At 43.7% G+C, this 27866-nt stretch overlaps 2 protein-coding genes across 9 annotated transcripts; one reads left to right on the forward strand and one right to left on the reverse strand.

Annotated features, from left to right (window-relative positions):
• Positions 1 to 44: 44 nt before the first annotated feature.
• On the reverse strand, positions 45 to 27820 carry LOC108162886. Of its 8 annotated transcripts, XM_017297844.2 has the most exons (7): positions 24215 to 24512; positions 23491 to 24144; positions 5530 to 5735; positions 3511 to 5025; positions 2984 to 3450; positions 1223 to 1919; positions 45 to 1169 (listed from the first exon to the last, which is right to left on the reverse strand). In XM_017297844.2, exons 1-7 carry the CDS (start codon positions 24265 to 24267, stop codon positions 358 to 360), a joined length of 4404 nt encoding a protein of 1467 aa, XP_017153333.1. In that variant the 5' UTR covers positions 24268 to 24512; the 3' UTR covers positions 45 to 357. The 8 variants fall into 8 exon arrangements, with proteins under 8 accessions (XP_017153333.1, XP_017153332.1, XP_033249120.1 ...); XM_017297843.2 differs by having other exon boundaries at positions 2984 to 5025; XM_033393229.1 differs by having other exon boundaries at positions 45 to 1157; positions 2984 to 5025; positions 24215 to 24511.
• LOC108163389 (serine/threonine-protein kinase TBK1) lies at positions 24733 to 27435 on the forward strand. The gene is made up of 6 exons (XM_017298645.2): positions 24733 to 24983; positions 25054 to 26080; positions 26141 to 26420; positions 26486 to 26558; positions 26623 to 26747; positions 26814 to 27435. The coding sequence occupies exons 1-6, from the start codon at positions 24900 to 24902 to the stop codon at positions 27382 to 27384; spliced, it is 2160 nt and encodes a 719-aa protein (XP_017154134.1). The 5' UTR covers positions 24733 to 24899; the 3' UTR covers positions 27385 to 27435.
• Positions 27821 to 27866: the final 46 nt, after the last annotated feature.

Below are 27866 nucleotides of genomic sequence, written 5' to 3' on the forward strand. Positions count from 1 at the left end.
ATTAATTCAGTTAAACGATTTCTTTCGTATCTTTTTTCGTTAGGTTTCGGTTTCTAGCAGCAAAGGCACACGCACCCGCACATCGTTGGATGCCTGAAAGGATTACAAAATATAATAAGTACTATACTTAAATTTGTTGTTGTTTCATTACAGTCACTTGCAGTTTAGTCTGCAACACAAAAAAGGAACTCTTCTTAAATGAAATTAGGGCCATACAAATATTTATTTTTTACAAACAATTACTTTAACCATTTTCTGGCTCTCTTCGTGGGAACTTCTTGGTGAACACAATTGAAAAGGGGGCAGGGTCTAGTGGCAATAAAAAACTCACTGGGACTTATAAAAATCAAAAATAAATCAAAAGACTTTGCGAAAGATATTATTGAAGGCGCGCTGCTTCTTCTTCGCGGTGGAGGTGGTGCTGCCGCCGCTGTTGCTGCCACTGCCGCTGGCACTGCAGCTGCTGCCATTGCCATTGCCATTGGGGGTAATGATGCTCTCCCCCGAGGAGCGTATGGCCTCGCCGAGTATGCGAAATGAGTTTTGTGTCGAGTTGGAGTTCGAATTGAGTGAGAAATTCACCTCCGACAGGGAGGAACTGTCCAGACTGGAGTTGGGCAGGCTCTTGGTCTGCTTTGAATGGTGATTCGGCTGCTGTTGCTGCTTCTCGTTGCGCTTCAGGCGATACCATTCCCAGGAGGTGGACTCGTGCACCGAATGGCTGTTCTTGATCCCGCCAAAACCATTGTAGTTCCCACCCTTGTTCTTGCTTTTGCTGAACGGCGACTTGAAGAAGCCCGGCGACGAGAGGCGTCGCGACGACTTCTTTGTTGCCTGCTTCTGGAGCTGCTCCAGCGGCTTCTGTGCTCCATCAACCGCGTCCAGTACGAGATATCCGGAGGGACCCTCTGGCATAAACTCGTTGTAGGCCAGATCGCTGGTGGGTATAAAGTTGGCCAAATCATCGTCGTCCAGCATCAGACTCTCATCGAAATCGCTCTGCGATGTCGGCTCCTCCTCGGCCAGCTCATTCCGCATCATGCTGGCCGGCGCTGACTCCTGTCGCTTGAGGGCCAACTGCTGCTGCAGGGACTTCTTTCTGCCGGCCTTGCTTCCCGCCGACGACGATGGCTGCTGCTTCTGGCTTTTCAGGGTATCTGCAAGAGGTTCTATCGATTAGGATTATTCTGCCTTGGATTGGAGTGGGATTCTTTGAGCTTACCTGCATCGAAGAACGTGTCCAGCTGCTCGGCGGCACAGGATGTCATCGCCGCCGCGTCCAGGCTGTTGTGCCACGAATGTTTCGCTCCCTTTCGGCGGTGCAGCGAAGCTCGTAGATTGGGGTTCCCAGTGATCATATTGGCCGCAATGTTGTTGTTGCTGCCATAGCACACGGATATCTTTCGCTGCCTGCTGGACAGATCCTGGCAGCCCCCCACCAGCTGACTATCGCCACAGTCCTTCAGTATGAGCATCGCCTCCTCGCTGGGTCTCCGCTGCTTGGGCGTGGACTGGTTGAGCATCTGTTCGTAGGATTTGCGGCGATCCAGCTTCGGCTTGGGCACCTTAGCATGGCTGGACGGCTGCTCCTCCTTGAGCTGCTGCGTCTGGCGGCGCAGCTTGCGGTAGTAGACAGTGCCCAGGACGAGCATCAGGAAGATGCACGTGCCCACAATGATGATGACCAGAATGCAGGCCTGCACCTGATAGCTCAGGGCACGTACCTCGCCGGCCAGCTCGGCGCTCTGCTGCTGGTAGAGCTGCTCCTGCTCGATGTACCGCCTGCTCTGGTCCTCCAGCGAGCGCACCGTCAGCGTCTGTTGCGTAAGCGTCTGCTGCAGCTCCTCCACCTGCTTCTTGTAGCGGCGCGACAGCTCCTCCAGATACTGCCCGGACAACGACATGTTCCTTTCGAGCGCCTATGGAAGACAGAACAAAAGAAGGAAAGGTTTTTATCGCGGCTTTGGATTTGGATGACGTCCGTCGGCAAGGCAGCGGTGGCCTCAACTTTCTGCTAAAATGCTGTATAAGCCCTGGGGCGGAGCCCCTGAACGGGAAGTGACTCTGCTGCCACTTGTAATGAGCAGCCAACACGCAAGTGGGCCCATAAACAAGTCAGGAACTGATTGGGTCAACAGGAAACGAAATAGGGGATACTCTTTTTTATCGGGGGAAAAAACTTCTGGAAGGTGGGCCCTATTTTGTTCTAAGGCAGCGGTGTGGAAGCTTCTTGAATTTGCATTAAAACAAGAGAACCCTTAGTGTTGACTCGAGACTCGAGTTCGCAGTCTTTAATCGTCATGCACATGACATGTATTTTGCTTTTGGATGCTCGGGCATTCTCCTTTAAAGCCTTGCGCTTGTGCAGCTCAAGAGGAATGTGACTCGGTTCCAATCTCGAGTCGAGTCATTAATCTACCTCGTCATGCACAAGAAATGTATTTTGTTTTTAAATCTCACAGAAATGAGAGGAAAGAAATGAAATATCCGTCTAGGACTCGTTTGGGCAAAGACGTGATCTTTTTAGGCCAGAGAACAGCCATAGATAGAGAGAGAGAGCGACTGTGACTTGTTCAAGGAATGAAGCGCGATTATTGGAATCGAATCTTATTGATTTTGCCATTCCCTCTAGACATACCCACACCTTTCCGGCTTACATTTCTGTAGGCAAAGACATGACTAAATAATGGCCCGACCCTTCGAATGCAGTTCTTGAAAATAACCTTCCCCAAGGCCTTCTCCCTTCTATCGATTTCACCGAATTCTGTAATAAATGTCGTACCCCTTTAAAGGGTATCATTTCGCTTTTTGTTTTCCTTCTAAAGCAAGGGCCTTCCATGGTCTTCCATGGCCTGTCTGCGTGGGTGGGTGGGGTGGGTTGTTTGTTTCGTCGTTTGTTTGCAGGTGCCACGCCAACTGGTGACGCACATGCCACAGGGCCTGGCTGCAGAATGGAGCTCGCTGTGGAGTTCTTTGCACTCACCTTGATGCGATTGGAGAGGCGTATGAAGACGCTCTCCGACTGCGCGCCATTTGTTAGTTTCTGTTGCAGATTCACATTGGATCCGATGCCTCCTGCTCCTGCTCCAGCTCCAACTCCAACTCCAACTCCAGCACCAGCACCAGCTCCGCCCAAATTGTTGCCATTTACATTCCCCGCAATGGCTGCTGCAGTGGCGACGGCTGCACTGCCTCCTGCGGTTATGGAGGCCACTGTGGTGGTCAGCAGATTGTCCAAGCTTTCCCAGTTGGCGGGACTGCCGTCCTCGATGGCCAGCTCTGCATTGGCCAGCGGCATTTCGCTGGAACTGGGTGCCAGGGTAGAGGTCTCCCAGTCGCTGGGCGACTCCACCAAAGTGGGTACGACAGGAGCGGCGACAGTTGGCTGTGGGGCCGCCACAGGCACTTCCAGATCCTCCAGTTCGTCGGACACATTGAAGATATTCACATCTGCGGGAGTGGAGTTCGTTGTGGAGGCTGTTGTGGTCGTTGAAGGATCTGGTTTCTCACGGATTGAAGGCATCTCTTGGCTGGCCACAGCCTCGGGCGTCACGATTTCCCCGCTTGGCGGGGATTCTTGTAGTTCTTCCCGAATCACCTCCTGCTGGCTGCTGGCCTCTCCCGCCGCTGTGGCATTCTCCTGCTCTTGTTCTGGGGGCGGCTTCAGTTGCGGGGCCTCCATCTGCTGCTGCTCCACTGTGATGTTCTGCTCTGCTTGCAGCAGCTTGCACATGGCACCCACATGCTCTGCCGGCAGCACACTCAGAAAGTAGCTCTGACGCTTGGCCAGCCCGCTGGCAGATGGGTTGCCCCTCAGACTGATGCCGTACTCCTCCAGGCACACGCGGCTCTGCAGAAGATCGGACCTCAGCTGGCTGTGATTGAGGAGGCCCTGCAGCTGCTGGAACTGGCACGAGAGCAGACTGTTGATCCTCTCGACCAGCGTACTGTTGCAGCTGGAGCAGCTGAATGCCCCGAGGGCGGGTGTTCTGCAGAGCAACGACTCTGGTGACCATTTCAAGGCCTTTGTGGGTTTCAGCAGCACCTCGCCGGCTTTCTTGACCATCTGGATGACCGCATCGGAGGCGCTTTGAAAGATGCCACCACCACCGCCGCCGGCTGTGGCCTTGTGGCTGCTGCCCTGCTCCTGGCCGCCGCCACCAAAGTCATCGTCAAAGTCGTCCAGCTCGTCGCTGGGCCGAATCTCCGTCTCGAAGGCCTCAAACTCGGAGGTGCCGAACACCCGGAACAGGGAAAGCGGGCAGAAATGCTCCTTGGAGTAGTGCGAATGGATGTCCACGCGCACGAACTTCCCAAACAAATGCGGATGCAGCTCGAACGTCTGCACCGTGCGCTTGTCCTCGGCCGCAAAGCGACCCACATTGCTCCAGTCGCGGGTGGGAAACCGCTTTGAAACGGCCACCGTAAAGTTCTTGGGCGACGAGCTGAACAGCTCGAAGTTGGCCAGATCCACCTTTTGGGCCTGGATGGCCTCGCACAGCTCCACCACGAACCAGATGCGACTGCCGCACTTGCTCAGCATGTACTCGTCGCTCGATTGGGTCAGCACGGCCCCCGTGTTGGTGGCGTCTCCGTTCGAGGCAATGATCTTGGCCCCACAGTCGGGCGAGGCGTAGTTCTTGGAGCGCAGCTTCAGCGTCGATGGCTTCCCACTCGCCGATCCGGTGTTGTTCCTCCGCTGGGCCGAGTTATTGGCCACCTGCTGTTCCAGCTCCATGGCCTGCTCGCGACTGGCCTCGGCCTCCATCTGTTTCTGCGCCCACTCGGAGAACACCGGCATGGGCACCTCTTCATTGGCTTTTGTGAGATTCGCCTTGGCCTCGGTGTCGTTTGCAGTTCCCTCTCCCTCTCCCGCTCCTTCTCCTGCTCCGCCAGTCTGCTGCTCATCGCTGGTCACATTACCAGTGCCACCGTCTCCTGGGGCGCCTACAGCCTCGGCTGAAGCAAGCAATCCATCCAGGTCGACGCCTCCCCCGGGATCATTGATTTTCGGCATTTGTTCATCTAAAGGGAAACAAAAATCTATTAGGTTGTTTAAGGACAATCAAAAGCAAAGGAATTTCAGATACAGAAAGATCCCAAGATAGTCTTGGAAGGTTGGAACAGATAAATAAATATCTATAAAATCGGTAAATATCGAGAAATCGAAGAGAAATAGATTTAGAACACAAAAAGATAAATATCGCTGAAATCGATCAAAATCTAGGATGCAATAAAGATGCTATTAAAGATTTATACTCCTTAGGTATTTCTCTGGAATTTCCCTCTCTTTGGAGCTTAATTTTCTTCAGTTATACACTCTTGAAACGCACTATACATAGTAGATCTGCATATATCGATAAATATCGTAAAATCGATGATGAAAGTCTAAGATCTTCGCTCCTTAAAGAAGTTACAAACAGATTTGTGTGGCCTTCCGCTCTTTTGAGCTTCATTTTCACTACCAAATAAACCTCTGAAACGCACTGTACATACATACGTGTACATTACCAAGATCTATGGCCTTACCCTTCTGAGGCACTTCCTTGGCAGCTTCAAACAGTGGCAGCAACGGTTGCTCCTCCTGCTCCTGCTGATGTTGTTGCTCCTCGCTCTTGTTGCTCGTCGGCGACTGTATCTCCTCGAGAATAACAGACTCCAGACGATTCTTGATACGATCCAGAGGCAGCTCCGTAACTGTGACAGTTGGCAGCTCCGTTATGATCTCTGGAAAGCTATAGAAAAAAACAATAAAACAATTAGTTATTAATGGAATATAGTAGATATAATACATATACAATATATAAGGATATATCCCACCTCATGAACACCGTTGATATGGCTATTATTTTCGAGAACCATATAATCCAGAAGAATATTAAAAACATGGTTAAGTTCGTTTTCAGCTTTTTCAACTCACAACAAATGAACTTCACAGCGAATTGTAGCAGCATTTTGTTACATTCGATTTGTGTGGGGGGCTTCGTGTTATACAATATTTATACAGAGATTATTATAGATCAGTACGTCGAGTACATCGAGAGCAACAACAGCTGTGACCATAAGAAAGATATACGTGGCCACGTCGGAACCTTTTGGGTGGATTGTAGGCGGCAGCAACTTACCCCCCGGTTAAAACCCTACTGGCGTAGTCTGGAGGCAGTGTCTGAGGTGTCAAACAAAAAGCCTCTAAATGACAATGGATTACCCAGTACTTGGCCAGAACAATAGGTCTAGGGGATGCTCTGCTTATGATGCAGAAATGATTCCTTTCGCATTTTATTCTTGGGGTTTCACGTGCCTCTATAAGTGAGTATTTTTCTTTTGCGTTACAATTCGGTGTTATTTGGAGTAGTATTTCGATTTGCTTGAGTACTAAATACTAGGGTACTAAGTCATTCAATTCTCTTTCGGGCTAGCCTTTGCCTGTGCCTCGACATCGTCTGTTCCTCAATGCATAGGACAGCGGAGTCGGTCCCCGGAATCTAGCAACGAAATACACAGTATTCGGGTTTCGGTAGAAGGCATCCCACAGTCGTAACTCCCAGTACCAAGTATTTGCCATAAAAACTACATAAATAAATGCCAGAGAGCTTCGGTTCAGCAGTTGAAACAGCTGTGAGTGACGTTCCACAGAACTCTGAACGGCAGAGAGCGGGCACTCTCGCGGAGCACTGACACGGCCCAGGAATGGCGTTCCATATTCAACGAGAAACACACATTCGTGATAACAATCGCAAATGAATAAATGTATTCACGAGTTGGTGTTCTTGAAGGGAAATCTCTGGGGTAAAACACACACAGTTCAAAGTGCTCTCAAATCTGATTACAGAAACGGAATTCCCGCCCATATTTCAAAACAAAAACATTTTGAATAAAGAAAATTATATTTCTTAACTTTGTAAAAGTATTTTGGTGGCAAAATTTCATGTGACAGTCGGTAGATTTGACAGGCCGCAATGTGAAAGCCATCAAACTAATTAAACAGACAGAAATAAGTGCATATAAGGATATACATTATAGATCTCTGATGCATCTACCGATCTGATCTGTGTCAAGTGCAATGAAAAAGTGCGTGCTAATTGGGGGCGTTTCGAGATTATAAATAAAACATTTGCTGATTTGCTGGCGAAATAAAATTGTGTCAAGATTGTAATTAATTTTTAATGCATTTTTTTTTCTCTGTTAAAACTGAAACTGGTCAGTGACCGACCGTCTTCCGACCAGAGAGCATTCTCCTACAATTAATTGTGACTTCGTGGGGGCACGAAGAATGTATCTTACAGATGCATATTCCACAGCTTCCATTATGGGCACAAATACTGGCATACATTATGTCATGGCTGCGCTTTATTGTTGCCAATAAAAACGCCTGAGCATTTGGATTTCCTGCTTTTTTATGAACAGAGAGACACAAAGTCGCAGAGAGGGAGATCTCTCTTCCTCAAATAGCGTCTGTACTCTCTTGGGGAATTTCCCATTTCCGTCACAAGTGTTAATATTGGATTGGAGATACATACTACGGATATTTGCACAGTCTGTTTAAATCTAGTTCAGAAACAGAAGAAAGAACAAGAGAACAAGAGGTTCTGCCACCCTTTGAGGTCCAACCATCATATTGTGATCCGATTGTGCTTAAATTTAGCTTATATTTGTAAATATTCCATGTTGTTTTTCAAACGATTGTTTCCCTGCGCGCTGTCAATGCCAATGACGTTGATTCGCTGTATAAATTTCCCATAAACGAACGCACACACACCGGTACACGATTTGGTGCTTTTTACAAGGAAATCCCGAACAGATGTAGATCTTGTCGTACAAATATTGTCTTACAAAACGTATTAATTTGGGGGCATGGGTTCGGGGTTTTAGATCAGTAGAGAAAAACATCTAAAGGAGCAGTGGGATTATACGTTTTATATACTTTTACTTACAAGAAGAAACTGTGCCAAAACAGAGAAAGAGAGAGATACATTGAAAGATTCATGGGAATGGCTATATCGACTTTTTTGGGTAGGAAATGCTCTAGCTCTAACGAGCGGCAGGTCTAGTCGAGGCTCTACATTTATACCCGATATTTAGCCAGAATTTGTGAGAGAGAGATAGCGCTACTCGCTCCTTCTGGCTATAATAATGATCCGATCTAAACCAGATTCGGTAATCTGGAAGATTTGGCCATTTTATATGATTTGGTTTTCTTGTAACTTTAAAATTGTGGATGCCACAAAATTTCGACACGTAAAATGCATTCAAATTTTAAGTTTTTCAAAATAGTTTTCTAAAAAATCATCTCAACGTCTTGACATTTCAAGAGTGAGCCGATCCCCCTTTTGACTTTGGCTGGTAAGTGGTTTGTGGACATTACGTATACGTAAATTTGAACTTTGTAAACTCTGAGATGTGACTACTTTACCCACAAAAATATGATTAAATTGTACTGCCCGTTCATCTGTTGAACAGGTCATGAATCGTTTCGTTTATCGCAAAGCACTTAAGAAATATTAAGCGATCTATCAATTAACGACAATTTAACGGGCTGATAAAACACACGCAACTCGAGCCATCATAAAAAGTGCTGGGCAAACAAATCTACAACTGCCGCTAGGCAACAACAACAAAACTAGTATCTAATAAAAAATATAAAAAATGCATTGAGCAGAAAATAAATTTCACTGCAGTGCGCTTTCAAAATGGAAAAAAAATACAAAAAAAAAAAACAAAATAAAAAATTTATTTTATTTGTATACAAAAAAATTATGAACAATAAATACATTTTGAGGAATGAAATATACGAAGAGTACATACTCCTGAGAGGTCAATAAAGGGTCAGTAAAATTGATTCAATCTAAACTCAGCCTTGGCTTTGCGCCTCACGTGGGCTCCCACTGTCGCCCTCTCACAATGCGGCTTAGCAGTTAAATGAAAATTTGCTCATATTTTTAAAGAGCCACCGAGCCACAACTCTCTTCCATGCAGTAAGAAAGGCAATAATAGGCAATATTTACAGAAAAATGGTATTTTCCTCACATTTTTACTTTGAAAATTCATAAAAATACATAGATATATGTATGTGTAAACCATATTTTGGGTGGACACATTCCTGATCCCAACTGCTCCTATCCTTCCCCACTCTCCCCTACTCAAGCGAATGCACACACAGGCGTGTGCCTGATGCGGCGCTTTGATACTCGACTCTAGTCTCTATTTGGATACGTCTCTATAAGGAGTGGTATTATGTCCAGCGGTATTATAATTACATTTTCCCAAGTTTTTCAGACTCTAAAATAATGTGTAAAGTGTTTTCTTTGTGTATGAGTCCTAGTAAAGCCCTAAATCACGTAGATGACTTCAGTTACCCTTGAATTATCCGATAAACATGTAATCTCCCAATCCCAATCAATGCTCAACTACGTGAACTCATCCTCCAGCAAAGAGTGCAATCAATTCGTTCAAAACCTGCTCTATATTTTGTGAGTTATGCGTGGAGGAGATGTGTGCATTCCATTCCACCAAACTATATATATATATAGACGACTATGTAGTATTATATATGGCCCAGCAGCAACAACTATGGCCCCAGCAACACCTTTTCTGCGGCATGCAACTTGAGATGACAACAAATACAAAAAAACTGATTCAACTTTTGAGTGGTCTTGGACCTCCACTTGCACCTCACAAATCTCTCATAACGTCAACACCACTGCGCGCCGGCCAGGCAAAGTGGTTCAAAAGTGGCTTCAAAATGTCGGCAAACTGGGGGGGAGGGGAATGGAAATTGTGTAGAGACAAGAAAAATGGGTTTCGAGGGACGACATGCAACAATTAGCGCATATTTGTATTCAGTTTTATTGCATAATAAACCAAGGAGCAGCACAAGTAGCTTTTACTCGGCTCTGCTTCAGTTTCAGCTTCAGCTCCAGCTCCAGTTTTTTGAAGTTTTTCTGATGTGTGTTTTCCGTGAAAAAGGGTCTCTAGAGAGCTAATTAAACGAAAATTTACATCTGCAAATTGCAAGAGCGCGACACGTCGGTGGGTCGGGTGTTTAGTTCCTCTTTCTCCATTCTCTAAGGTGCAGTAAAAAGTGTATCAAATGGGTGTTAGCCAGCACCTAGCACTGTGACTGCAGCCAAACATGTTAAATGTGTCCAATCCGTTGAAAGCTCTCTAGACTCTAGGCTCTAGCCAGAGATACTGCCCCATTCACAAGAAGTCTCCTCCAATGGAGGGAGCCCAAACGCACACATATGTACATATGTAAATTTGGCTGTTATACAAAAGTATTCTATAATAATTATTGGCCTGCATCGCAATTCATGTCACCGAACGCCCACACCACACCACAGACAAAAAATCCCCCATCCACATCCACATCCCCATCCGCGGCATTGCACTGCACCCGAAGAAGGAAACTACCCAGCAGCTGGGACTCTATATTGTATCTATATATGTATGTATCTGTAGTCTATGCATGTATTTATGACTTGTCTGCCAACCTCAAGTCTCAAAACAACAAAAATGAATGAAAGATAGCTTCAAAATAATCATTAAGGCAATGTTTAGATACTCTTTCCACTCGGAGGGGAATATTCAAATATTTAAAAAACTAGAAATAGCTAAACGAATACTTCAACAAGCCAGAAAAGTACTAGAAAAAGCACAAGAATACTATCAAAGTATGGTGTCATATCAAAAACCAATAAGCTATCTTTAAAATACCGGAAAATACTAGAAAAGTCTACAAGAACTCGAATTAATAAGGAAAATACTAAAATAAATACCGAAAAATACTAAACATATACAACAAAAATTCTATAAAAATGTCATTACAAAAATTTTAGGAAAATACAAATAAAAACAACTTGAAAAATACCATGAAAATGCTAGACAAAGATCTAAAAGTTAAAAGATACAAGTCTCTGATAAGAACCGAACATTCAACAGACAACTTCTTCCCATGATTGCTATACGACAGATGGAGATACGTTATCTTTCTTCAAAAAAGAGCAGACCATATCGGAGCTTTTATCTGGATAGGGGTATGTAGATTTTAAGAGTAAAATCAAGATCGAAGAAAATACATTCCACAAAAACCGATGGACAGAAAAACGAATAGGTCTAGGCACAGTATCGTCTCATTTCCCGATGAAGAAGTTCATTTACTAGTAGATTCTGCATGGCAGAAGTTTCATGTAGTAGTTGCTCTAGGAAGAAGTTTGTTTCATAATCAGAGAATCTTTTCTTTCCGCCTAACACACATCTCATCAAATGCATAGTACCCCCATTCGATCAGGGTATTGAAATGCAAACTGTCTGCCTGGGCAGTAAGGCAGTAAGCAGCAGCAGCAGCAGCAGCCGTGTACCATTTTTCAATGTATCTAACTACCATGTAAGGCATATTGGGTTAACCTGGAGCTGAAGCTGAAGCTGAAGCTCTGGCCGTTCCGTTCCGTTCCGGCACTTGAATTTTGCCTACAAGTTTGTCAGGAATTTCTGGCTTTTCTTTTGCTTGCATTTTGAATAAATTAATAAATGCAAAATATTTCAACAACGATGTGAAAATTGGTTTACATATTTTTATTTTTTGTCGTCGCACAGTGTGTGTGTTCGTTCCGGTGTGTGTGTGTGTGTAAAAAGTGAAAATATTTTGCGGGGGCAAACCGCTCCACATACAAAGCTTCGATTGAGGAAATCTTACTAGACGTAAGCAGCATTAAAAATCTGAAAGCCTCAACTCAAATTAAGTATCTGTAAGATTTCTAGAAAATATTTTTCTCTATTTTAGAAAAATTTCAAATAAATATAGGTAAAAAAAAAAATAAAGATGAAGGATATTCTTCGTAAGCAAACTTGACCGAATTATTTAAAAATACCGCTACAAACATATTCCAGAAAAAATAGAAAAAATACTAGAGCATAACTTTTGCCTTTTATGAAAAAAGTTGTGGCTGTTTGTAATTTTCTTCGCCTTTCCATGAGTGCGAGCTACTTTTAGAATCCTTTTTTTTCCTTAATCCTGGAGCGTATTCTCCATAATTTCACGAATCAATCACTAAGATAATCGGACAAAATATTTATAAATATGTATATAATTGATCCATACATTAGTCGTCATGCTGACTGCAATTTCCTGGAAATTTGACTTAAAACAATATAAATCGTAGCAAAATGATTATGGGAAAAGGTCGGAACTGGCTATATTTTCATTTAAATAATCATTTTTCACGGGGATCTACACACATACAATATATATGATAAATTATCACATATATGTATTTTTAAATAAAAATATTCCATATATAATGTAACGAATATTCAATTTAAAACAGAAAGAGTTAAAGAATAAGGGAATAAAATTTATCAAATTTTTGTTTGTATATTGCGAATAAACTGAAACTTTTTCTGATGGAATTTTTAAGATTAAATAAAATATTTATTAACATTAATTGCTCTAAGCTTCAGACATAAGGAAATATATTTAGTAAAGCATTTAGGCATCGTAATAAATTTAGTTAAATTATGTCTAATTAATCGTATCTCTCCGTCAAAAATCACAAAAAATAAGTTGAAGTTCAACAAAAGTAAAAATAGTTCCCAAAAAGAAAAAAACATTAAGTATTGTGAATTCTGAATGCAGTTTTCTGTGTCTCTACTTTCAGATAGATGTTTTATCTGGATTGCAGCCAAGTATTTAAAGCACAATGATTTTTTAATGTCTTTGTTGTTATGTTATTCTCGTTTTAACATTGAAATGTCTCAAGCCCATAAAACATCACCACAAAATCATAATTTCATATATAAAGATATATTCTATGAGGTATTTAGAACTGCAAAGAATGCAAGACAGGAAAATTCCTAAAAATTTCCATCATTCAATCACAGAAACATCATCAGTTCTAAGGCAAAAATCTCGCAAAGATCCCCTATTAAATCACAGAAAATAAAAACCAATCTCGTATTTACTCCCAATTTGTTGACTTTTCTTTCGGGGAAAAATTTGCACAACTTTAAGTGGATACAAATAGTGATTAAAGTGGAGCGACAACCGTGAGCAATTCGGCTGCTTTTTGCTTTTAATTGATGGACAAACTATGGGATATAAAGATACACATTTTGCTGTGGCTGGAAGTGGAGGTGGAGGTGGCATCCGGTTGGCCAGTTCTCCCTCAAATATTAACTGAACTTCGCTAAAACCACAATCAATATTTGCTAATGATAAACATCCATTCCGTTCCATGGACGGGGAAATAATTGCAATTAAGAGCTATCATTCGTATTTGTTCAATCGACTCGAGGAAATATAGTTCGATGGGTAGTGCCTTAAGCCCCGAAAAAAGTACATATCCTTCAGAGGTCACAGCTGTCGTTGTTGTGGCATAGTTGGTTGCTTTTCCCTTCAAGGACCTTACATTACAATTTAGCAAAAACAAAGTTTTAGTGCACTGCAGGCACACATGAGAGACACTCAAAAACACTCGCGCTTATTGATTTGATGCCACAAGGATACGGCTGTTCCTTTTTGCTATTGGGTCTATCGATAAGGAGGCGGCTCCTTGGTCACACACACACGCCGTTAGGAGGAGGCCACCACCAACCAGGGAGCGAGGCGAAGCGCACGATCGCACCACTGGAAATCGAAATGAGAACTGAAACGAACGTATTACAGACTCGAACTCTAGGTAATTGCGGCTCCCACGAGTGTGTGTGCAGATATATTTGCCATCTGAGACGTAGATACAGATACAAAAGAGAGCAAAACCAGCTCTGTGGACAAAGAGAGACAGACAGAGAGAGAGAGCATTACCTCAACAATCGAGAGACATCGACATCGTCATCGGCATCGGCATCGGCATGCACTTGCCGAACCGACTGCAGCGTCCGACTGCATTTTACCGGCAAACTTGTCGCACCGCTCTCTGTGGCATGTCTCTCCGCCTCTCTGCCTCTGGAATCGTGTTTTTGTGCATGTGTGAAAAACTAACGCCATGGCTCTGCTGCTGCTGCTGCTGTCTGCAAAATAAACCCAAATTGATGACCAGAAAGGAAAGCCAACAGCTCTGGAAGCGCTTAAGCCATGCAAATGCTGCTCCCAAAAGTGCCCCAAGTGGAGCGTCCATCAAAGAACCTCCTACCCTCTCAGGGGGGAAACAGTTTTCTGCAGTGAAATTCAAGTCTGTTTGAGTTTTCAGTGCGCTGATGATCAATCAATTAATTGGTAAGGAAGTTTTTAATTTCTAACGCTTGACAGATGTCGGGGAATAAGTTTGTAATTGGTTGAGACTTTAGAAATGTTTTATGGAATTTCGAACTATAGATTACTATATTTTTGATGCAAATTCAGTGACTATTCATTAGCCATAGAATAATACACTTAACAAATAAAAGCCCATTGTCAAGATGTGTTCTAAAGTCGTATTTCATTTAACTAGTTGTTATATAATTAATTTAAATATTAGAACAAATTGTTAATCGATTGTTAGGTGCTCAAAAATATTTTAAAAACATTTTCTAACTAAAAATTTCAATTATTTGTTGTACAGCCATGCATTTTCCCCGATCTGGGTCTGGAACTTCTGAAAAAGATTTGGTTTTCAGTAGATTTGGGACCGTAACAGTTTATATTTTTTAAGAACAATTTGCTTCCCAGGGATCTTTCTGCCTAGAAAATTGATACTTGTTCTAGGTATCCCTTATTTTATATCCATTATTTTATATGGATACGATCAGGGGTAGAGTTTGCATAGATTCTTAAAGAATATTAGCAGTTAAAATTAAATTCAAAAGAAATTAAGTTTTAATTAATTCTATTCTTCGAAAAATTAGCCAAATAAATGGGAAAAAATGTCAATTATTAGCTTTAGCATACACCTCTTTTGGCAAACGAAAAAAACGACTTTAAATTCATGATTTTCGAGTAATTTCAAGGCTCTTCGTGGGCGATCTCTTTCCATAATCCTTCTCTAACCCACAGTTAATTTTACAAATTTTAACATCCCTCGATTGATATGGAAAAACCTCTTTTCAGTGGCCTGTAAGACCAGTTCCTTTCAGTTTCTCGAAATATGAATACTACTCGTATATTCCCGCACATTTGATATTGTCTGCCGTTTATATTACCTCACATTTGATGTGTCATATATTAAGCCATAACAGATGATATATGGCTGCCCGGTGTACCGAGCCCCTATAAAATGGTCTGGTAAATTCCTACAGTTTTCATTCAGACAAACTTCCAGCCAAGATTCAAAGCCAAAGAAAGAAGCAAAAACGAATGTATATATTTTATATTTTTATTGGGAAAATGCAAATCCACCATATTTCCCACCCACAACGGTAAAGAAAGAAAAGCCACGTTTTTTTTCTCTCGTTTTCCTTATGGTTTTTGCATCTTTTTCTTCTGTCTGTTTGTGTGTGTGCCTTGTGCTTTTTGTGGGTTGAATGTGTTTTTTGTGAGTGTTCCTTGCTTGGGGGCACAGCTGCATTTTGGGTGGCAAAAGGTGTCGGAAACGGCTTTAGCCCCCACAATGAATGCAACAGCCACAGGAAGCCTGTCCGTCCGTCCGTCCGTCTGTCTGTCTGTCTCTGGGTTTGGCCTGGACTTTTGCCTTGTGACAGGTTTATGTCTAAATCTGTTAGCCAGCCTTCAGCCAGGACCCAGACCATTAGCATAAGGCGTGGGCCAGGCCCAGAAAAAATACAATAAAGGAATCGGTGGCTTCTGGAGTCGTAGCTATTGATACTCTTGGAAATGCAGATACAGGCAGACAAAATACCGAATCGCTTGTTCCTCTCATTCTAAACGAATGTATCCTTTCGCTTATGAGACATTTTTAAAAGGAGGCAACGTTTTTCCTTCGCCTTTGATTTGGAACCTAAGTTTTCCTTTCCTTTGCCACCTTTTTATCCATCTTTCTTGCTTCCTCTGTACCTGTTATTTGTAACGAATGTGTCCTTTTACTTATGGGGCATTTGCACAGCCAAAAAACGTATCACCGATTGAAACAACAACTCATGGAGCTCTGTTTTGATTTTCGATCCCAATCGATCATCTGTATGCCATAAAAATAGTGATTGAACCCTTAAAAATCCAACCTTTCGTGGAGCATATTCTCAAATCCATCCTATCTGTATTCATAGATCTATCTGCAGAACTATCAATCTTCTCTTCTATCAAAAAATATATTTCATGAAATGCCTTTTTGGAAAGGGTATCAAAATGAAATAGGAAATATCTTTATATAAATAAAATGTTTATGGCGGGTACAGTCCAGGACTGTATAATATGCTTTATGGTTTAGCAGATACCGATCGATGGCTGGCGAATGAAAACAGGGAAAATTAAGTCCATAAACTTAGGCAAATATTTCGACGGGAGGATAATTGCAAGTGCAACGGAAAGTGAAATTGTTAATCGTAAAATCACAGCAGCAGCGGCGGCACCAGCGACAACATGTGGGTTGTTGCGGCATGGGAGACAGATTGCAACACCGCTCGTGGGGCAAATAGGGTCCATAAAAATCGGATTTGCCTCCTAATCTGAAGAGAGTGAGAGAAAGAGGCTTTGGGAAAGGGAGATACGAGAGGCACATGCAACAGAGCCGCCATTTGTCTTTTGATGATGTTGTGGCAATTTGTTTCGACTCCTTTTTGTGTGCAACGTGCAACAGCAACAGCAAAAAGGTTACAACGGGCCAAAAGTGTCAATTGAATTGAACGATGCCAACTGCCATCGATGGCTGCCACAGCCGCAGCCGCAGCCACAGCTACAGCCTCCGCCTTCGCCCCTCCACCTCCGCTGCATGGATGTTGCCGCTGTGGCTGTAGCTGTAGCTGTGGCTCTGTTGCAGTTGCACTTGTTGCCTCTGCGCTATTGCCCGAGACAGCAAACGCCATTGAAAGATAAACACTTGTAATGCGAAAGTGTTTTCGAAGCCCCCAAGCAGCCAGTCGAAGCGCTTGCACAATGAGAGCCATGGCTCGTAGTAATACTCGTGTGGATCAGGCAGCAGCAGGCAGCACCATTGAGCACACACACGAGTTGTTAAGTGGTTGACGGAGGCATTGCCAAAGCCTTCCCAGTGGGTGGAGTGTGGAGGCTGTGGAGATGCTGTTACACGGGACAAAGAGGGGCTACGTTCGAGAGTATCGTTTGGGAAGAAAGTTTCAGTTGCACATCGCACAGCTCTCTGGGAGATTGTTGGGCGGATTCCAGTTCAGAGTTTAGGTCAAAGTAAAGCAATTGAACTTTGTGTAAAGGCAGGTGTTAGAGATAGCCGCCAGATGCATAATTAAGATACGTATCTTTGGCCGCTATCTACCGAATGATATTAAAGATACAAGTCTTTATCTGATGGTGGTATCTTAAAGATATCTGAATAGATTGTAGTGATATCTGATTCCAGTCGTTGGCTGATTATCCCAAAAAAGATGTTTTAAGCCAGCAACATCCACACTTGGGCCTGGGATTCTGAAGAGGTTTAAACGATCTTCTGCATACGAATTATGTATGTAGATCTAGAGATTTCCGATGAATATTAAAAAAAATTTTCAATGATTGAATAAACCCAAAAATGTCTGCCATTTAGCCTCTTTATAGAGTGTCCCCCACTAGGGATTTCTGATGTACAGCGTCTCCTTTCGCACAGATTCATCCAATTCTATCCTGTTACCATGTGCCACATTTCGAGTGGTATTTAAGCAATGAAACCATGGACATTATTATCCATATGATCTATGATCTTCTATGCTTGATACTTGAGTCGTTAATTCACAATTCATAGCCGCAACTCATCCAAAACTCCTGTCAATCTCTCATTTATTGATTAACATAGAGTGGGACAACATTTTTAAAGGGTCACCAATCCATGTATTCTGCAGAATTGCATTCGAAATTTTCAATATCGAAAAGAAATCGAATTCGAATGAATTCGTTTACTATGCTTGCAGGAGACGAAGACTCACGAAGGAAATATTTTGATACATATGACGGAGATTTGTAAAAATAAAGCGTATTGGTAGTCGTTGTAGTAGAGAATCAAGAAAGAGCTTCAATAGGCAAAGACGGAAACAACGCAGTAGTGTAAGCCGTTATTCTTTCAATTCGTATTTGCTGAGAGCGTGGCCTGTGAGCAAAAGAGAGGCATCTCAGCCGAGTGTGGGTCGGTTGTGCTGGTGTCTGTGATAATGAAATAGAAGGAAGATCAGAAAGGAATTGCTGAGAGAGAGAGAGAGAGAGAGAGAGAGAGAGAGAGAAGGCAATAGGATGATGCAATACGACAGTAAGTATTGCAGAAGATAAAAAAAAAGCTGGTACAAAAAGAGAGAGATGGAGATCAAAAACAAAACAGCGACTCACTGCTGCTCCACGCACCTAAAAATGCAGGCAGAAGAGGAAGGGCAGCCCTGCTGGACGTCCCCGAAATGTAAACGAAGATTCCACAAATGAGAGTTTCAGTGAGAGAGAGAGAGAATGAAGAATGAATGAGAGTGCCGTAAGAATACCGCTTGTTTCGAGCACCCACACCCACATACACATACACATGCACATACGGATATGGGTTTTCGTTTTGTTTTGTGCCATTATTGCAATTCAATTAATTTTTGACAAAAAAGTGGATCGATCACACACTCATCCACACATTGCATGTAGTTTGTTGTACTTTTGGGCGTCCCAAGAACAAATCGTAGGAGCAGTTGGGAGCAAGGACTATCTATGGCACTTCAAAACAGATTTCTACATTGAAAACAGCCTATAAGTCCTTGTGGATTTATCTTTGCCTTAGGATTCATAGAAATCCTAGATTTCATAATTAATTGCACTTATTTAATTAAAAATTCTTAACCGCTATCAATGGTAACTGCTAACTTAAGTATTCACTGCATTTCAATTATATTTGCCCCCAATTTCACTCCGAAAACCCATTCCGTTGCCTGCCCAGCCAAAGGCAATAAAAACCCCCCAAGTGAAGTAAAGTTTTTCCACTGAAAAGTTTCATATTAATTTGTTTAACAGCAGAAAAAAACACAACAAAAAAAAAACAACAACAAACAAACAAACAGAAATGTATAATAACTCAAACAGTCTGCAGGCAGCGGCAGCAGCTGCCTTCCCCCATCACTCTCTCCCTTCCCTCCTAACACCTACGCGGAGGTAAAACATTTTTCACTCCGCACGATGCCAAAACGTCTACACGTCCATGTCTCTGTCTCTGTCTCTGTCTACGTCTCTCTTTCTCATTTTCTATATCTCCGTGGCATTTTCGCCAGATAATCATTAACAAATAACAAATGCAAAGGAGACAAAAGGAAACAACAAAACATGAGAGGAAAAAATGCCGGCAAAAATGCAACAGCAAAAAGCCATGCAAAAACAAAAAAGAGCAACAAAATATAACCGGCTTCTTTTTTGTTGTTTTTTTTTTTTGTCTCTCTCAATTCCAGAGAGTTTTATTTTTATTTTCATTTTCATTTTCATTAGAGAGGCGCCTACGACTCGTGTCTGCTGCTAAATGAATCAGGGGAAAAAAATGAGAAAAATGCGAGAGGAATGCGAATGCCTTGAAACAAAATTAAAAACAAAACAAAAGACAGAAGACAAAAGACAGAAGTGAAGGCGTACGAACAGTGTGGGGTTAATCAATGCAGTTAGACGAGATTCGCGAGATCCAGTAATCGACCGATCAACGATAGACCATCAACGATCAACGCGATCAACAATCAGCGATCAAAATTGATTGACGAAAGTCAATGGGCGCACGCTCACAATCAATTAAGTATCTGGACATTTGAGGTGAGGCTCCGCTGCACTGCTCCTGCGCTCCACCGATCCGCTGTTTTGGGGAGGGGAGGGGATAAGATCATTATGGGAGGAGAGACTGGGGACTGGAGACTGCAGACTGGAGAGTGACTCCATCAGATCTCGTTGAGCGATCATTGACAGGCGAACAAGCATTTTTCTTGGCGATTGTGGAGGAGATTTGCATAAGCGTCAATTGGTTGGATCACCGCGAGATCTGTGGCCATTTTATGGGCATGTCCATTGAGGATCGGCGTACATGATAATGGCTTTTTGCCAAGTTTGATTACACTTACACCTAAACAAGATCATGATGCATTTGAAAGCCTAAACTGTAAAATCTTTTTAGAGAGTCCTTTACATCGAAAGTGAAAGTACGAGTGAGCCGTACGAAAAGAAAGATTCGCTAGTCCCCAATCACCTGCCAAGACCCACAACACACACACACATATGGTATGGGGGTATCTCTATAGTATGTGTGTATGTCTGGAAGGCTCCTCTCTCGCGCGAAATGGATTTTGATTCTGTCTACTGCGTTAAGAAAATTTATTTATGTCTAGTCTGTCAAGAGAGGGGCTGCTTTTTTTTCTGGCTGGGAAAATCGTTTCGGGGGAAAAGGAAAATGCAAAAAAATGAAAGTAAATTTCATACTGATAAAGCCATTTTCGGAGGGGGAGCCCAGACAGACGGGAGACACAAACATGACATCGAATCGAATCCAAAAACTCTGATTCGCTGCCATTTAACACTTTTACTCCCGTGCGATAAGCAAACATCGAAACCAAACCAAAAACCGAATCGAACTCAACCGAAAACCGATATCGAGCGATGCTCTCGAAAGCCTTTAAAGGATCTCCCCCTCCCCAAACGATTGCTGGCGTTGGCGTTTAGCGTTTTTTCTAGCGTTGCCATTCGATGGGGGGCACCCACAGAGCCTTTGAATCGTTAAAACTTGGTTTATTTCATTTCTAATGGATACCCTTTCCGGGGGTTCTGTATATCAGAGAAAAGGTACTTTTCTTAACCAAGATTAGCGTTTCCTGCATGAACGGAGCACTTGAACTTCCTATCTTTGTATTTTCTTTTCGGATTCTGGGGACCGGCTCGTATGGCGGAAAGTATCCTATCCATAATACCCCTTGGTGCAAGTGTATAGCCATCATCGGCGCGTTGAAGTTAGCTTTCATTAATGCCTTTTTTTTGTTGTTCGGTTTTTGGGATGAATGAAATGGCCGGCCACCAATAGATAGGCCCAGGCAGACAGTCTGCCGGCTAACTGACTGAATGACGGACGGACCGGACCGGAGGAGGAGGCATTTAGAAAGTACGCGCATTTGCCGTTCCACACAAAGAGAGGGAGCCCAGAGAGGAGCCACGCAGAGCAAGAGACAGGGAGAGAGAGAGAGAAAGAGAGAAAAAAGCGATCGAAGGAAGGGGGAAAATAAATTGAAAAACTGTAAAGCAAATTACCGGCAAAAGGCATTGTGACAAGACATCGCGTGGGTGTCCCACCGCCGCCGCCACCGCCACAGCAGCTACTAAGCTGCGAATGCAATGGAATGGAATTGCTATTGGATGCCGTTGCAGCAGCAGTCAGATCATGTCCAGAGACAGGGTATATAAGTCATACATATATATACATATGTATATGTATGCCCCGCGGTTACGACACACATGAATTATTATTTAGGATATTTTACCACACGTCGGCTTTTAAATGCTAAATCCTCATTTGCTTAGGGCTACCCATAAAATATCGTGCATGCTCGTACTCGTTCGGGGGTGTAGAGTAATTTCTGGCTCCAAAAACACAGTCAATGTTTAGCTATCATCCACCCCCGTTTCCAATGTCAAGACCATGTTTACAAAGCAAAAGATGAGGCGGCACATTAGACAGAAAAATTAAGCGAAAACTGTTCTCATTATGGGCAACAAGAACCTCAGCTAGAGATAAGATAGCTGAGGGTTTCCAGTAGACTAGACTAGAGGACATATCGCATTGCGGATTCTGAGCTCAAAAGTATCCATTTAGAGCATGTGGAAGGGGTTCTGTCTCAACACTTTTCAGCGATCATTTAACACCTTTCAATGTCAAGATCAGGCCTAAAATGCTGTACTATACCCACTAGAAATTCGAGAACTCACTTAGATGGCGCCTGGCACCTGTCAGCATGTCCATAAATAAACCCCACAATCATAGCAAACAATCCACTGAAATTAATCAATAACAAGAGCTCAGGCAGGCAGGCTGGGGGGAACTCTATCAATGAAAATGTTTACAACAAAAGACGCATGCGGATGTTATACTATACAAAAATATACCCTATAATCTACAGGGTAATACCACGCTGTGCGGTTAACAACAACAACAGATCGCAATTAGCAACAGTTTCCCGAGCATTTCCCCGTGAGACTGGAGTGCGTCGCGTGCAAATTTGTAAATACTCGTACGAGTAGAACTTTGTGAAAGGCGAAAGGCCTGGCCTGGCCTGGTCTGAGTGAACAAATACTCGTGTTTGTGTTTTCGAAACGAAAATGAAACTCGATGAGCGCTGAGCAACAACAATCGTGGGTATCCATAATTATAATATTGGACAGTGTATATTTTTAGAAAACAAAGGCAAAAACAATGCCAATATTGACCTTGCGAGTGAGTGAAAGGCACAAACCAATTGATCTTCCACTTTTGACGAGTTGCAGCATGTGAACGAACTCGGATGTGGGCATGATCGTGCGCGTAGCTCCGAGACGTGACAACAATAACAAAAAAGGCCGATAAGCGCCAGCGGCCCCTATGGCAACGAAATAGCTTTCAGAACTGATAAGCGCTGGCATAGTAGTACTTACTAGTGCTCGTCGATGAAGGCCAATGGTATGTTTTGTAGTACACACGCTTACATCGGAAATGAATGGCGATTTAATCGCCAGTCGTTCATGCGGCGTGGGGGGCTGGCTTCGTCACGGGAGAGTGAGAGTGAGAGAGATAGCAAAGAGATAGCTCAGAAATGCAGTTAATCTTGTTTGCTTGTTCTCTTGAGTACTGGCTAAACAGGGCAGCACCTGCTTGGCAGTACACGTGTCAGGGGGTGTCTCAAAATTAAGTACGATTCCGGTTCTGGAATGTTCTATGTATCGGTATTTATTTTTAGGTGCAATTTTTGGTTTAATTGTGATTGCATCAAACTTGTAGCATCAGGCAAATCAGATATCAATTACAAAATCTTCAAAATTCTCAAATTTCGCTTGTTACACTTTGGTGGCAAACATCAGCTGCATCGTTTAAACAGTACTTGTAGTCTCTCTCTCTCTTTGTGTTCTCCTCCTTGCACTTCCATCCGTTCAAGTTCAAGCAGCTCTCTCTCTCTCTGCCTCTCTGTCACTCTGTTGCTTTTCAGTCTATCCTTTTGCTAGCCTTCCGCTTCGCTCACTCGCAAACTCTCACTCTCTGACGCGTCACGGGCTCTCTTTGGGCATTTCTCACGTTCAAGTTCAAGCAAATATGTCACGTCAATTGGGAAATTACTTTTAAATTGATAACTAGCATGATTACGCCACAGGGGGTGGAGGTGGTGGAATACCTTCCCACACAGAGCGAGCACACGTCAGTGGGTCAGAGCTTATCAATTGCAAACGCACACACACATATGCACACCGAATGTCGATTGCACTTAAATATGCATAAATCAATAGGCACTTACCTCTCTCTCCCCTGCTGTTTCTGTGTCTGCTTCAGCCGCTGTTGCTGTTGCTGCTGCTGCTTTTCCTTTGGTGGCTCTAACTGTTCAGATTCACTAACACTATGCGGATTTCCAGCATTAATATAATTATAATTATTATTATTTAATTGATTATTTGGCACTTGGGCTGCCGCTTCACCAGGTAGCTCGTGCCTTTCATTAGCAGCTAAATTCAATTCACTAACGGGAACCGCACTAACATATTCACTATGGCTATTTACACTATGCGGCGGCGCTGATGCCGCCTCCAAGACTTTGCCACCATGCACTGACGTGTCTCTGCCAGAGGTGGTCGCCGCCGCCACCCCCTTTGCTTTTTTCGGTTTTTCACTAGTTCTTGGCCGATTGCCATAATCGGACTCCACTAGAGGCTCCCTATCTGCCGCCGCTGGATGTGTGTCGGCGGTTGTGGCAGCCACCTTTTTCAGTGTTCTGTCGGGTGGGGGCTCCGGCGTCACTGTGGCTGGCTTTGGTGGCGCCTCGGGCTGATGTCGGTGCTGGGCGCTGGCTTGTTCCGCTGCCGCAGCTGTGGCTGCATCTGCATCTGCTAACCCACCACCGCTCTTTGTGTCCACATCTGCTGCAGCCACATTGTCGTATAGCCAGAAACAGCAGCTGCAATCGGAAACAGGAACTCGAATTAGAGGAACGATCTTTTATTTTCTTTGGTCTACCGCTTTCTTACCTTAGTATTAAATTGATGTACATGAAGCGCACTAAATGCAGTCGTATGTGCATTTTATAAGCTGGCTTTTCCTTGTTTTCCGATTTTTCTTAACAGTTTTCGCACATACGATTTTCACGGCCCCAATCGAAATTCCTGTATTACCTAAGTATCTTCCGTCTACGAAGGCCGCGTTTGTTGACGTTCTTTTAATATCACTTAAAAGCATTAAATTATTTTTCCTAATTTTCCGTACCCCTAAAAATAATAATAAATAAGCTGCAAAAATTTTAACGCGCACGTAAAACAACAAAAAAAATCAGCGGTGTGCAATATGTTTATTAAGGAACTATCGATTGGCTTTTTGATAGATGACTATCGATAGTTTGCTTTGATGTGCATACCTTTTTAACAAAATACTCTGCAGCCTGTTGCCAACAAAATGTTGATGGGAATAACATAGGCCAAAAGAGTCGGCAAAAGAATCAGCTCATAGGCCAGTAGGTGGATAGCGTATAGAATATACGGCTATGAACTTTAATTTTCCAAACAAAACGCCTATAAGTTTTGCTCTTCGCAAAACAGTGCCGATACCAATCAATCCTATATATCGATATATTGATATATCAACTATTTAACATCCCTATAACAGAAAATTCCGATGCAGAAAAACAAAGAAAAATTATAAAAACAATTAGCTGCAAACATGTCGTTTCTGCGTGGCTCGGTCAGCTATGTGTGGTGCACCACCAGCGTGCTGGGCAAAGGCGCCACCGGCTCCGTTTTCCAGGTAAAAAACTGTCACTGTCGCTTCCAATGACTTTCCTATTGTTGACCCTCTTTTCCGCCATCTCACGCAGGGTGTGAACAAAATTACGGGCGAGTCGGTGGCCGTGAAGACCTTCAATCCGTACAGCCATATGCGGCCGGCGGATGTCCAGATGCGAGAATTCGAGGCCCTCAAGAAGGTGAACCACGAGAACATTGTCAAGCTGCTGGCCATCGAAGAGGATCAGGAGGGACGTGGCAAGGTGATCGTCATGGAGCTGTGCACCGGCGGCAGTCTGTTCAACATTCTGGACGACCCGGAGAACTGCTACGGCCTGCCCGAGCACGAGTTTTTGCTGGTCCTGGAGCATCTCTGTGCGGGCATGAAGCATCTGCGTGACAACAAATTGGTTCATCGCGATCTCAAGCCCGGCAACATTATGAAATTCATTTCGGAAGATGGCCAAACCATCTACAAACTGACGGACTTTGGTGCTGCCCGCGAACTGGAGGATAATCAGCCCTTTGCCTCGCTTTACGGCACCGAGGAGTACCTACATCCCGATCTCTACGAGCGTGCTGTTCTGCGCAAGTCCATCCAGCGCTCGTTCACCGCCAACGTGGATCTGTGGTCGATTGGTGTGACCCTCTACCATGTGGCCACTGGAAATCTGCCTTTCCGTCCCTTTGGCGGTCGCAAGAATCGCGAGACAATGCATCAAATCACCACCAAGAAAGCCTCGGGTGTCATTTCCGGCACACAGCTCTCGGAGAACGGACCCATTGAGTGGTCCACAACCCTGCCGCCGCATGCCCATCTGTCGCAGGGTCTCAAAACCCTGGTGACGCCCCTTCTGGCTGGCCTGCTGGAGGAGAATCGCGAAAAGACTTGGTCCTTTGACAGGTTCTTTCAAGAGGTTACACTCATCCTGCGGAAGCGGGTTATTCATGTTTTCTATACGAATCGAACGAGTTCCGTGGAGGTATTCCTGGAGCCTGAAGAGCAGATTGACAACTTCCGGGAACGCATCTTCCTGCAAACAGAGGTGCCCCTGGAGAAGCAGATCCTGCTGTTCAATAACGAGCATTTGGAGAAGAAGGTCACCCCCCGCACGATTGGTAAGCACAAAACGTTTCTGGGAGTCGCGTTCCATCTGCAATAAAATAATTCTGTTCCAGCTAAAGCATTTCCCACCACAACCACAGAGCAGCCCATATTCCTCTACAGCAACGATGATAACAATGTCCAGCTGCCACAGCAATTGGATTTGCCCAAGTTCCCAGTGTTCCCCCCAAATGTATCCGTGGAGAATGATGCCAGCCTGGCCAAGGCAGCTTGTAGCGTGGGCCACGAGTGCAAGCGACGGGTGGACATCTTCACCTCAATGGATATACTCATCAAGAAGGGTGTGGAGCATTTTGTAGAGATGCTCATCACCACAATTACCCTGCTACGGAAGTGAGTACTGGGAACATTGATCTTCTGTGAGTACTCTACTAACAATTCTTTTTATCTAAATGCAGAAAAACCGAGAGCTTTGACAACCTCCTATCCACTGTGATTGATTATGCCGATGTGGTCCAGAGCACGGCCAAGGTGAAGTGATTGGTTTTTGTCTGTTTGTGAATCCATTTATAAAAATATTACATCCTTCACGCAGACAAAGGGAGATCAGGAGCTGAAAATCCTGCTGAAGACATTGAAAAATGTAAAGAACGATTTTGATGGAGCCGCTGATGTCATCTCACAAATGCATAAGCATTTTGTCCAAGACGACGAGCTCAAGTGAGTTGGAGATATCATTTATCTGGCAGATTAAGAGTGTGTCCTGGGATATTTCTCTATAAATAGCGATCAATGGACCTCGTCGATGCATGGCAAGAAGTGTCCCTGCCGGACGAGGGCCAGCGCCCAGGCTAAATATCTTGTGGAGCGGCTGCGCGACTCCTGGCAGCATTTACTCCGTGATCGTGCCACCCGTACGCTTACGTACAACGACGAGCAGTTCCATGCGCTGGAGAAGATCAAAGTGGATCATAATGGCAAGCGGCTGAAGGCGTTGCTCTTGGATAATGTGAATCCAGCGGTGGCCCAGATAGCCGAGTGCCTGGCAGATTGGTATAAGCTGGCGCAGACGGTGTACCTGAAGACACAGATCCTCGAGAAGGATGTAAGGGATTGCGAGCGGAAGCTAAATGGCATACGCGATGAGCTGTATCACATCAAGACGGAACAGAATCTGGATGGGGACACAAATACCATGCACAACAATATACAGCTGCTCAAGATGAAGGAGCGGAACACGCTACGAGAGATGCAGCAGCATCAGCAGGAGGTGATGGCTGTCATGAGGAAAAACAGCGAACTAATCACATTTCTGAACAAATTGGGTATTGCAAATGGCAGCCTGGAAACAAGTTAGCTCTAAGTATTTAACAAAAACAAAATACATAAATCATAAGATTACTTAACATACCTGCCTATAAGGCTGTACTCCATATAGAAAACCAGAAGGGATATATTGGGCAACCCAAAGGGCCGTAGGTTATTCATCTAGCCAGGCTTATAATCAAGATTTATGTGGTTATGTGGACCCCCAATATCACACAAACGTATGCGATTGTATAAAAATAGATAATTGTGAAATGTACTTTGTAAAAGGATTTCCAAGGATCCAAGGATTTGAATTCCAGCCATGCAAAAAATCGTCCTTTACAGCCGCTCCGAACGAATCCAAAAGAGTGATTTCAAAAGGATGTTGCCGAGGCCTCTTTCTAAGGACCTATAAATTCCCTCCTCCCGTCCTTGGCATTGGGAAATCTTGGTAATCTAAGCTGAAAAAATGTCGTTGTAGCCATTTTTCATAAGAGCTCGCTGCTAGCCCGAAATGTGTTCCAACAGACG

Source organism: Drosophila miranda, chromosome 4 (assembly GCF_003369915.1).
Source record: "Drosophila miranda strain MSH22 chromosome 4, D.miranda_PacBio2.1, whole genome shotgun sequence".
Taxonomy (NCBI): Eukaryota; Metazoa; Arthropoda; class Insecta; order Diptera; family Drosophilidae; genus Drosophila; species Drosophila miranda.

What these genes read in the sequence shown, in the direction of transcription:
- LOC108162886 (XM_017297843.2), bottom strand. Translation starts at nt 24,267, where the DNA reads ATGCACATACGACTGCATTTAGTGCGCTTCATGTACATCAATTTAATA. An exon ending in CAAGGAAGTGCCTCAGAAGG is followed by an intron (nt 5,026 to 5,529) that starts GTAAGGCCATAG and finishes GTTTCCCTTTAG; the next exon opens with ATGAACAAATGCCGAAAATC. An exon ending in GCCTCTCCAATCGCATCAAG is followed by an intron (nt 1,920 to 2,983) that starts GTGAGTGCAAAG and finishes TGTCTTCCATAG; the next exon opens with GCGCTCGAAAGGAACATGTC.
- LOC108163389 (XM_017298645.2), top strand. Translation starts at nt 24,900, where the DNA reads ATGTCGTTTCTGCGTGGCTCGGTCAGCTATGTGTGGTGCACCACCAGC. An exon ending in CCACCGGCTCCGTTTTCCAG is followed by an intron (nt 24,984 to 25,053) that starts GTAAAAAACTGT and finishes CATCTCACGCAG; the next exon opens with GGTGTGAACAAAATTACGGG. An exon ending in ACAATTACCCTGCTACGGAA is followed by an intron (nt 26,421 to 26,485) that starts GTGAGTACTGGG and finishes ATCTAAATGCAG; the next exon opens with AAAAACCGAGAGCTTTGACA.